This window comes from Doryrhamphus excisus, chromosome 15 (assembly GCF_030265055.1).
Source record: "Doryrhamphus excisus isolate RoL2022-K1 chromosome 15, RoL_Dexc_1.0, whole genome shotgun sequence".
Classification (NCBI taxonomy): Eukaryota; Metazoa; Chordata; class Actinopteri; order Syngnathiformes; family Syngnathidae; genus Doryrhamphus; species Doryrhamphus excisus.
In genome coordinates, this window is record NC_080480.1 from 11879641 (window position 1) to 11892356 (window position 12716).

Sequence of the window (12716 nt, forward strand, 5' to 3'; positions counted from 1 at the left end):
GGGTATGCTGGAGCCGACCCCAGTCTTTGGGCAAGAGGCCTGGTACCGGGGTTGTACCTAATGTTGCTAAATAATATCTTATATTCAATAATGTTTTCAACCATTTTTAATACACCACATAAGAAAAACCTACATTGCCTGTGGTATGTGGCTATTGCACACTCATTACAAGCCTTGCTTTTACACAGTTTCTTACTGCGGATTGCACTCCTTCAGGCTAAACCTTGCTCAAATGCTTGGGCATCGCACAGAAAGAAGCGTTTCAAGCCAACACTGGAGAGAATCAAGGCGACTTTGGACAAGAAACGTCACCCGAAAGAGCTGATGCTTTAGCTTGTGTGCACAAACACAAAAATAACCGCCATAAAACAGCATAAAAACGCTATATTTAATTATTTGATCTGAGCCCTCAAGAGTCTTTAATGTATAATTCTCATTAAAAATTATGGATGATGTGTCTTGAAAAAAAAATGCTTTCATGAGTAGAGAGTGATCCCCCTATTGGCTGTGACATGGCGAATGACACACATAGAAACAGGACAGACTGAGTGTAGTGAGTGCACATGGAGAAGAGGCTGATGTAGAGATATCAGAAACGGTACCAAATAGAAGAATGTGGGTCACGGTTTGTCTGCTCCAAGGAAGATAAAAGGCTGACAGAACATCAGCGTATAAGTTCAAAGATCAAGAGAAATCACACAGAAACTGCAAAACATCTGTACAGTATCCTAAAGTGCGATAATGTGACAAGTGTGCAGTAGTGTGCAGTAGCTAAACCGATGTACTATCATCCTGCATAAAGATGTGGTTCGTACCTTTTGTTTTTCCACACATGAGATAATCGCTGGTAATACTGATGAGTATCAAAGCAACCGAGTCAACATTATATGGTCACAACCCCCGGAGGTGCTGCTGATACTCGGTTTTCTTAATGGTAATTCAATAAAACTTAAATAAATTAAAATTGCTTTGTCACATGATACACTATTTTAATAATATATCAGGAATTAATAATGCCGACCAGTCCAGTGTGTACTCCGCCTCTCGCCTGAAGTCAGCTGGGATAGGCTCCAGCACCCCCCCACGACAGTACTTCAATAAAACTTAAATAAATAAAAAATGCTTTGTCACATGATGCACTATTTTAATAATATATCAGGAATTAATAATGCCGACCAGTCCAGTGTGTACTCCGCCTCTCACCCGAAGTCAGCTGGGATAGGCTCCAGCATACCCACGCAACCCTAATGAGGATAAGCGGAATAGAAAATGGATGGATGGATGGAATTAATCATGCATTGTGATATTTAATTATTGATATTATTACATGCCCTTTTTCAACTGAGCAGCCAAATCTTTTACTATGTGATATTAAGGACCATTTTCTGTTTCTATGGTTTCTATGGTTATCATCATATATTTTGTCTTTGCCATCACAGGTAATTTTCTGCAGTGGCATCAGAAAGGAACACACTTTACACAGCATTTGGCCATCATTGGCTGCAGATGATCACGTGACATTGCTTAGCCAATCAAGTTGCTGACGTGGTAGTACATCGTGTGATGTCTTTCTTGAAAAGAAAGTGGTTGGATGAATATGCACGACATGGAGTTGCATGAATTACGGAAAAACATATATATACTCAAGAAGGGTTTGGTGAATGTGTATATGAAACTGTTGGGGTTCAGGACCTCCAAAAAAGGTTAAGAACCACTGCTTTATTTTTGCAGAACATCTTGGTTGAGCTCAAAATTGTACCACTTCTACGGTGTTCGAACTTTGAAGGTTGCACTATAATGTAATATAGTCAGCCATATTTGTTCATTTATTGTTTCATTTTTGCTTCATTTTAGTTTTATTGTGGGTAGAATTCTTCGGATTTATTATACTTGATTAGGATAGAATTCTTTGTATTTGTATTGTAAAAACTAATAGATACAATAGCCAAATAATCATTATCTAATTAGAGTGGAACCTTGGGATGTCCGATATTGGCTTTATTGATGAAAAATATCGATATGCCGATATTGTCCAACTCTCAATTTCATATACCGATATCAGCCGATACTGATACCGATATATGTAGCATGACATATCTTCTATGGTGGAATGAACACATCAAGATGTGTTGAAAAAAATGGGATGCATTACATTGTACGCCAAACGGGAAAATGTATGCAAACCAAGACACAATTTTCAACTTTAACCAAAAAACAGGAAGACACTAACCGTGGTTAATCTAGTGGTACTGTGTACATAAATGCACAATATATTTTGTGTTACTGTACAGTTAAAAGAGTACTATTTCGTTACAAAATATAATCACCCTCTCTGCTATACAGACATAACTGGATTCAAACATAATTTTTTTTTAAATGTAAGCTCTTCTGATGCGTTTCTATTCTCATTAATGTTTCATCATTGTCAGTCAAACTCAAGCACCTCAACATTTGATATATGCACATCCTCAATAAGTTCACGCTTTTGAACAGACGATGCTCTTCTTCCTCTATGATCAGTCAAATTAACGGGGGGAAAAAAAGTGGGGCGATGACATGCAATCATTTAAGGCTGACATGCAAACGGAGTGAAACGCTTGTCTACTGCAGGAAATCAGTGAGAAATATAAGACAAGTCCCCTTGACAGGGACAGTCATACAGTAAATGACAGTACACAAGCACCAGTCTACGACTGTCTGCCTTGTTGTCTTCATCACACATCTTCTCAGCCGCTTGTGTTTGTCATCACGCTCGCCACTTGACTCGTCCGAATCAGATAGCTGGGATGGAAACGCTTTGAAAAACTGACAGCATCCTTAGTTAGTCCATGGAAGAGATCTCATAAGAGAAGTGAGACTCGATGCTGTTTGATGACCAGATGGTGTGTGCTCCAAGAAAATACATCAAGATTCAGGACAGGATTTGAAAGGAGGAGTTGGTGGAGAAAAATGGAACAACTAACCGATTTGGCCCGCCCCGTGTGCAAGCCCGCAAGCTTTAAGCTATAAGTCAACGTCCAGCATGATGCTTACGGGGCCGAAGAGTGAGGTTTACTGGCTTTTCAATATTTTTGTGATGAAATTGTCTGGAAAATGTCACTAAGTACAGCATGCAGGCAATCCCGTAATGAGAAAGTGTGCTACGCTAGCTCAACCGATCCTTGAGTCCCACCCACGCAGGGGCGTTGGCTTGATGCAAAAGTCTTAAGTAACTGATTTTTTTTTTTTTTACCAAAGTGAATAATCACCCACCAGTCCAGGGTGTACCCCGCCTCTGGCCCCAAGACAGCTGGGATAGGCTCCAGCACCTCAGTGACCCTCGTGAGGATAAGCGGTAGAAAATGAATGAATGAATTAATGAATGAATGAATCATCACCTTGTTTTTTTTTGGTTCTCTTAATGAGCAACCTATATTAACCTTAAAAAAAACTCTGCAGGAGTCAGTTCCTCACCAGCCATGGACTTTAGAGCCCCTCCCTAGTGCATGCATACCAGTATGAATTAATTGTCTCATTGTTATTTACATATAGTAACATTAAACATATATACAACCCAATGGTGTTATGTAGCTTGAACTATGGTAATCTGGTAATACTGATGAGTATCAAAGCAAACGAGTCAACACTATATGGTCACAACCACCGGAGGTGCTGCTGATACTCGGTTTTCTTAATGGTAATTCAATAAAACTTAAATAAATTAAAATTGCTTTGTCACATGACACAGTTCCTCACCAGCCATGAACTTTACAGTCCCTCCCTAGTGCATTCATACCAGCATGCATGGCCGCATATGGTATGAATTAATTGTCTAATGTGCTCATTGTTATTTACATATAGTAACATTAAACATATATACAACCCGATGGTGTTATGTCGCTTGAACTATGGTAATCTGGTAATACTGATGAGTATCAAAGCAAACGAGTCAACATTATATGGTCACAACGGAGGTGCTGCTGATACTCGGTAATTCAATAAAACTTAAATAAATTAAAATTGCTTTGTCACATGACCCACTATTTTAATAATATATCAGGAATTAATAATGCCGACCAGTCCAGTGTGTACTCCGCCTCTCGCCTGAAGTCAGCTGGGATAGGCTCCAGCATACCCCTGCGACGGTAATTCAATAAAACTTAAATTAAAATTGCTTTGTCACACAGTTCCTCACCAGCCATGAACTTTACAGCCCCTCACTAGTGCATGCATACGCCACATATGGTATGAATTAATTGTCTAATGTGCTCATTGTTATTTACATATAGCAACATTAAACATATATACAACCCAATGGTGCTATTTAACTTGAATTATAATGGAAATGCTTTGCAGTGCTTGCGGGCATCATACAGTATCTGCAATACCATGCTGCTATAATTGCTGTGTGCACTGACAATTAAAATATTTTCATTGCATTTTAGCGTGATGGAAGTGTTTAAAGAAGTGTTGCTATCCATGTGACAGGAAAGATGAGAGAGTTCCCTAAAGGGGAAGCAACTTCTATTTAATAGTAAGTAGTCTTGCTAAATGTTAAAAAAGCCTCATCTTTTATACATGCAAGTTGCTAGTGTGTCAGTTGCTTGTCAATTCAGCATCAGATCCCCCCCCCCCAGTCCCCCCCAGCACAAGAAGTCAAAGCATAGCATCAACTTTTCCAAGAACCTCGTCGTCCTGTCCTGAATGAAAATTGGGATCTTTTTACGACTTTTGACGTTTGACACTCGGCAGGCATGTGATCTCTACTCTCGGTATTCGAGACGAGCAAACAGAAAGTGAGGATGTCGGGATGAGAGGACAGGAAGTGTGTATTGTGTCACCTCCTGAGAAATCAACACGACATTTTACTACACGCTACACACACACACAAGTGAAATATGGCTGACATGGCACCGTCAATAGGAAAGTCAACTAGCTAGTGTCACTGGGAGGGACGTTTTCTGATAATATAAGAAAAGGCACATAAAAATAATGCTAACAAGGCCATCATTAACCATAACCACATTATTTTCTCCCAAAAAAACAATATGAACCCAATAGTTACATTATTTTTGACAGTTATGCCCCCGATTTCTGTTATTTCTATCCAGATGTATTTTCTTTCAAGCCAATAACAACAAAAAAATGAAGTATCCAACATATCTCAAACTGCAAGTGTGCCCCCCCACAGAGCGCTAAGGCTAGCTTAGGCGAAGACATAGCGAGCACCACCATGGGACGAAGAGCTGCTGCTTTGGAAGAATAGATCAATATCAATAGCATTAAAATGGTATCCTATGCCATACATCGGACCGCCGTACAAACATACAAACACAAAAGGTCAGGAAGAGATTTAGCTACCAGTGGTTTCCGATTTTTTTTTTTTTTTTTTTTTTTACCAATTCTCAGTTAGTGATAAAAGTAATAAAATTAAAAGTTTTTACATAAATTCCCTGAAAAAGTTTTTTAACGTGAATTCAGCCCAAATAAAAATTTCCCTCCGTGTATTCTAACGTGAGAAAAAAAATATTCCACCAAACGTAATCACCGGAATATCAACTTCAAGTGTCCAGAAACCTGCTGTGCTTTTGAAACCCCAGGAAAAAAAAACGAGGGATCATACGAAACTGTAGTCCACAGGAGACCAGTTTGGGTTAGCATGTGTGCATACGAACATGGATCAGTGGAGACCCCCTACCTGGGCATCACGCTTCCTCCACTCCTGAGTGTGTTGCTGGTGCTGCTGCAAGGCGGCCCTGGCCTGGCTCTCCAGGCTGCTCACCTCCCGCTGGCGCTCCTGGACAAGGCTGTCCTTTTCGGCGCAATGCTGCTGTTGCAGGCGTGTCCTCTCCTGCTCGTGCTTGGCGCGCTGCTCAGCCATCTGATTGGACAAGCGGGCAAAGAAAGACTTCATCAGCCACTTGGCAACTCCGTCGTCATGACAACTTGTCCATCCAATTTCCTTGAACCCTCCAACCAACTGGTCTGGTGCTGTTGGTTGGATGTTTTGGGAACACCCTCAAAAAGTTTCTTTGCATCGTCAGGAGACGACACGCGGTGGCATGTTTACATCTGGGAACCCCACAACCCCCCACACCGCCCCGCCGCCCTCTCACCTCGCCTCACTGTGTATACCCTGGCCATAAATGTGTCATTCGTCTGTCTTCCACCCGGTCCCCGCTAACCGTCTTCTATGATCGGCGTATAAAAGAACATCTAGCTTGGGTTGTGTATGAAAGCTTGCAGGGGTTAGCCATCTGTTTGCAGAGACTAACCGATGCCCCCATGCTAGGCGTCTGACAGCATGTGAAAATCGGCTTAGGTGAAGACTACCACGCAAAAAAAAAACGTGAAAATGAACGATTTCTCACACACTACAATAAAACTAAAATAAAAATAATCAGCAGTTTATACCAATAATTGCCGCATACCCCCACCACAAAACGCCACTTTGGAGAAGACCCTGTTTTATGAAATAGCCAATAAACAACTGGTGAGTTTTTCAGCTTAATCAGACTGGCAGCTCAAGCTCACCAGCTGAGAGTTGATCTCCAAGCCCCGCCAGACAGCAAGCCTTTCCCAGGCTCCGCTCTGTTCCCCGGTCCCCCATGGTGGCACTGGTGTCGGAGGGGACACCGGCGTGCCGAGCAGCCCCCAGCCGGAGCCTCGGAGGGACAGTGAGGGGCCTCAGGGGGCTTGCTTTGAAGCTAATCCCCTGCATATTGTGTTTTGACGGCACCCTACCTGGATGGCCAGAACAGCGATCCAGCGCCTCAATGCCCGGTACGTGCCTGGTCTACCCCTAAGCTCGATCTGTGGATCTAGTGTGCTATTGAGAGCAGGTGATGAAAGAGCGGATATCGACAGGAAGCCGGATTCCATCCTCGGTCTTGTGAAGAAGGTCACAAAAGACACTTTATTTTATTGGCTATTGAATCTCCCGTTCTCGGGGGAGTTTGGTACCATTAGTATAAAAGTTATTTAATCCCAAAAGATTAGTTACCAATGAGGCAGACAATGTGTATTAGCTGCTAAGAACACCACAAGCTAGCAGTTTATGGAGCGACAAAGTCTACCCAAAGCAGTCCAAGTGTAAACATATTATGTACTTCAATGCAACGTTCTTAATAAGCCAGTCCGAAACTAATAAACCATCACCAAATTTGATCAATGGTATGCTCCATAGAAAAATGTACGCTTTATTATTACATGCAAAAACATAATAAATCAAATTCGGAGTCAGAATCCAAGCTAAGTCTTTGCCTCAGCAGGACACACGGAAGCATAATGCCGGGGATGGACATCCTTGGCTTACTTCACACTCCTGTTAAGTGTCTTGGGCCATGTGGAATTCGGAGAACAGAAGAGATCAGAGGTGAAACGACGAAGTAGAAAGAGGCAAGAAAGATCCATTGTAGGAAGAAGAAGAAGCAAAAAAAAAAAAACAGGCAGAAGATGACAAGAGAGCAAACCCAGCAAGACGCTCGGCTGTGACATCACACGGTACCAGCATGCAGTGCAGTGGAGGATGCTGGTGATTCTTAAAGGAGCCGACGTGGCGCTTCTAAAACATGGAAGACAGAGTGGGTTACGGCACAGCTTGGCGCCACAGATGCAGAGGAGAGTACGGGGTGTTAGTGCACAGCACGACTCCTGTCAGCCTGGCCTGACATGGTTGTGTGTGCGGGACAGTGAGGTAATAATGGGCTTCTTACAAACCCCAGTGGGGGGAAATGTGAAATGTTTGGGAAGAAGGAGGGAGCAAGAGGAGGAGGGTGTGGAGGAGAATAAACCAGATGCCCTGTCTGGTCTCAGCAGGGGAGGCTGGCTTGGCTGCGAGGAGGAGGATGGAGAGAAGCAAGAAAGAGAACGCCCCTTATTCTGTCACTTAGTAACTAAGCAGCCAATGACCGTCAGATGGCCATGCCTTTGCATGCCTTTCACCCTTTTATGCACAATGGACTTGTAAAAACTGTGATAACAATAATATGTTTAGTTTATGACAACCAGACGTGAAAAAAATGATCATCGCCCTCATCTTTGTGAAACAGCAGGCTTTGCTACACATTCTAAAATAAAGCCTGGCACCAACTAGCTTATAACTCAAAATCTGCAGTAAATTTCCAAGATTAAGTCAATATTTTAAGAGAAAAAAATTGTAATCTAACTAGAGAAAATAATAAAATAAAAGAATTTTGTAATATAATGAAAAAAATATTATATTAAAAATATTTTTTAAAAATATTCTGAGAGGAAAGTGGAAATTAGGAGAAGAAAAGATTTTTTTTTTTTTTAAAAAACAACAACAAAAAAACCCCCAAAAAACCCATCTACATATTATGGGGATAAAGCCAAAATTTACAAGAAGAAAGTAAATAGTTGGGGGAAAAACAGCAGGAATGGAAAAAAACAGGTGAAGTTTTATGACAATAATGTAAGAAAATTAAGAGAAAAAAGTCGCAATTTTACGATAAACTATTAATATGAAGGCTGCACATTGTGAAGCGGTTAGCGCACAGGCCACACAGCTTAGTTCGTTTCCACCTTCGGCCATCTATGTGTGGCGTTTTCTCCGGGTACTCCGGTTTCCTCCCACATTCTAAAAACATGCTAGGTTAATTGGCGACTCCAAATTGTCCATAGGTATGAATGTGAGTGTGAATGGTTGTTTGTCTATATGTACCCTGTGATTGGCTGGCGACCAGTCCAGGGTGTGGTAATGGTTTAATTTAATTTGAACATGCATCAGATTACAATTGAATGCATCCCATAATCAGTTCACAGTTCCACATGTCCAAAAGGAGTAGGAAGAAGCAAAGCTTATGAAATCCTAATCCTCCATCTGGTACTTTTCAGTCAGTAACTGTTACATTTGTTCACTTCCTGCTTTCCTAATATATATATTTTATGTTATTTTTGTACAAGGTGATATGACCATCCAATGACATAATGGGTACCATAGTAACTGTCAATATAGTGATATGTATAGCACATCCTGACTGGTGACTGGTGTACCCTGAGTCTCGCCCGGAGACAGCTGGGATAGGCTCCAGCACCCCCGCAACCCTCATGAGCAAGTTATGAGGAAAAATAATGTAATTTTAATAGCACAGAGTTGAACAAAACAAGTTTTTGGGAAAATTAGGTTGGGGAAAGAGTTTTCATATTATGGGAATACAGTAAAATATTATGAAAATAAGGCATAATAATAGAAAAAAACAGAGCAACGACCAAAACTTCATACTTGAAATATGTTTTTTCACCTATATAAGTGGGCTTTACATCCTTTCATTTGTCAGTTATGAAAATTTGGACACCGCGGTATACACAGACTGGCCACAACTGTATTATGGTACTTAGCTCCATGAGAATTACAAAATATGAGAACGCCAGTATAGTATGTTCTACACCACTGCAAACCACTGAGTTCGGAATGCAAGTGTCGATTTAGACAACATAGCTGACAGCATTCTATGAATAATCTGCATACTGTATGTATGTTTCTTCTTTTTCTCTCCCCTTTAATCAGTGACAGCATGTCACAGGCATTCATGCGCTCATCATCACATCGACAGGCCCTTCATCTTTATATGTTTTTATCTTTAAGACAAAAGGCTTCCTGATGTGCCGCTAACCCTGTGTAGCCTACTGTCAACTGCACCCCCCCCCCCCCCCCCCCCCCCACTCTGGAATTATTTCACACAATTCCCACTTTGATTTGATTTTGAGTGTACCTTTTTTCCACATGAGACCGACTTAATAATTCCTCATAGTGACAATGTGACGTCGGTAGCCAAGACAGTGATGAAACTGTACACTTCAGTGCTACAAAAGTATGAATATGTGGCTTCTATGTATATAAATGCAATCTTTTGATGGTTCTAAGCAGCATTTCAGTGACGATGTACCCTTGGACTATAAATGAAAACATACATTTACCCACATAAAGCATACAATGAATACAAAATGGATGTTTTTTTCTTCAGATTTGCACCTCTAACTGCATCAATTTACATGCAGTAATAACTTCACTTGGCTTGGGAATGAGTGTGAATGTAAATGTAATGTTATGGATAAGTTGTGGATGTTACACCAGTTAGGGAACATGCAACTCCTCCTGGTGGGGACCACTGATTTAAAGGACCTTTTATGGCAATTTAGGGACACCTGAATGCATACGTTTTACATTATTTCCACTACAACAGGGATGGTTAATGTTTTGACTCGCGGACAGTCCACCTGGAAGTATTATATCTGTAAAAGTGTGTGTGTTGTAAACAGCAGACCATATCAAATAACAAAATTGATAAAACAGCTATATAAACCATCAAAAGGTTGGCTCAAGCCATGATGCCAGGTTGTATGTTAAGTTTAAGTTAAATACTTTGGAAAGAACGTGCGGGCCGGATGTGGCCCCTGGGCCGTAGTTTGCCCACCCCTGCACTAGGTGCACTAGAAAATATACTGTTTAAAAAATAAATACTGTTTATAAATAAATACTGTAAAAATAATAAAATAAAAATAAAAATACTGTAAATAAGAAAAAATACTGTTTAATCTACCAGTCCAGGGTGTACCCCGCCTCTCGCCCAAATGTAACAGGGTTATAATGTTATTGTAAATATTGTATATATGTTCATGTTATAATTATACAAATTTCTGTTTAATTTAAGTAATACCTGATGTGTTTGTGTTGTCACGTTGATGTAGAACGCTAAGAACGTCACCGTGTACCCCCTACTGCTCCTAATTAGTGCAACACCTACTGTGTATATAAGTTTTGGCCACTCCTTCCTTGGCTCCAGCACACCCCCTGCTACCCTAATTAGGATATGCGGCATAGAAAATTGATGGATGGATGGATGTTTAAACTAGACTATTTTGAGCAATAGCCCTGCATCAACGGGACATGCAGGACTAACAACGCTATATTTAGCCATAAATTCAAAATTCATTAACTCATTCAATGCCAGCTATTCTCAGAGAAGAGCTCTGGAGCCCAGAATATCAAGATTTAGGACTACATAACCATTGAAACTATGTAACTTTAAACTCTCTTCTTTCAAAAAAAAGTTTGTTTCTAGCCTTTTTGGTTCATAGAGTGGTTTCAGCGAGAAGCAAATTCAAGCAAAACAGTGACTGACATCCATATTTTTTGTTTTGGTGGCACCACAAACAGTTGTTTACTTCTATGAAACAATAAAAAATAATATCAAGAACTCCAACCACTTGGTGTTTTTAATTGGAATTGTAAACAAATGCATATTCCCCTTATACCCAAAGAAACACTTTCTGCAAGCTATTGCTAGCAACGGAAACACAGAAGCAGAGCTTGGGGTAGGACAGAGAGCGTATCTGGACTACAGCCACGCCCATATAAGGAAGCCTGCTACTCTGTGACATCACAAAAGTACTGTTTTAACACGCCCTCTAAAACCGAGCGTTTTGAGCCATCCCAAACTTCTTTCAGGGCTCACTTCCAAATGTGCAAACGTCATTATCTGAAGCACTCATGCCCCCCCCTTCCACCCCATGATCTCCCCAGTTGTGTGTATGAATGTATAATAGTAGAACTTTGTGTCCACTTTTTTATTGTCTGTTCCGTTTGTTCATGTCCTGTTCTTTTTGATGCTCCTCGTTGTGCCTTTAATTTGACCCTGAGGGATAAATAAAGTGCTTGAAATTGAAAGTCACATATGTATTTGTCTATTTTTTTTATGTTATATTCAGTCATAAGTTTGCTTTTACTTTATTTTACTACTCTGAAAGAATGAGGGTTAATTGGTTACCGCAATGCCTCTGCGGGTAATTTCCAAAAGCTGGAGCTTGATTGAATCCAGTCGTCGGTAAAATAAGTCATCTTATCAGTGAGCAGGATTTAAATGACTTGTGAAAATGGTTTCTCCACCCCGAATGGTAAAGAACAGATGCAATGATAAGGTCACAGTGCATCTGCAACGCAGATTACCTTCGCTTTTCCATTCTTGGTTCAAAGCTTAATCAAAAGCGTGTGCCTTATCACGAGAAATTATTCTGATGGAAATCAGATGGGGGACAAACAACAACAAGATGATTCCACTTGGATGTCAGTCACCGTGGCTGGCGAGAAGAGTGGAATGTGAATATTGTGAAAATGAAAGCAGATTGGAATACTTTCCAGTGGGATATTATTGCCATAGAAGTGAAGGAGGTTCTGGTAACTCGTGGAGTTAAAACGGTAAGCAAACACACCTGCTGCTCGTATTTTTGTCTGACAGCATCGAGTTGCAGCGAGAACTCCTTGGTTTGGTTTTCACGGAGACACCTGGAGCGTTGGAGGTCTTCCTCAACTTTCTCCATCTGCAAGAGGAAAGAAATGACAATAACACCTAGAAAGGCACCCTGGTGGAGCTGCACACCTCCACCATCCTTCATTCTCAAATTGGGTTCGACCTTGTCATCTCGGGAATTGTGCTTGGGCTTGTTATCAAGCTGGAAAATGGTTTTCTGCTTCACAATGCCAAAACACATGTTTTAAAGCATTTTTAATCTCTATGAACCGCAGCTCCCCAGTGCCGACAGCTTTCATACAGACAACTGTTAGTATTCTTGAGTGAGTGTAGTATTCTACATTAGCCACTAGGTGAGTCATGACCGTAACATTCATTCATTCATTTTCTACCCTCCTCACGAGGGTGGGGCGTGCTGGAGCCCATCCCAGCCAATCACAGGGCACATATAGACAAACGACCATTCAC

General features: G+C 40.9%; 1 protein-coding gene across 11 annotated transcripts in view; it reads right to left on the reverse strand.

Annotated features, from left to right (window-relative positions):
* cep112 (centrosomal protein 112) overlaps positions 1 to 12716 on the reverse strand; it is a 134628-nt gene that overhangs the window by 61964 nt on the left and 59948 nt on the right. For all 11 annotated transcript variants that reach the window (XR_009119545.1, XM_058048964.1, XM_058048968.1 and 8 more), the window contains 2 exons: positions 12211 to 12318; positions 5678 to 5860 (listed from right to left, as the gene is read on the reverse strand). Coding sequence is in view for 10 of the 11 variants with exons in the window: in XM_058048964.1 (XP_057904947.1) it covers positions 5678 to 5860; positions 12211 to 12318 (291 nt within the window). In the remaining variant the exon portion in view is untranslated. The remainder of the gene's footprint in view (positions 1 to 5677; positions 5861 to 12210; positions 12319 to 12716) is intronic.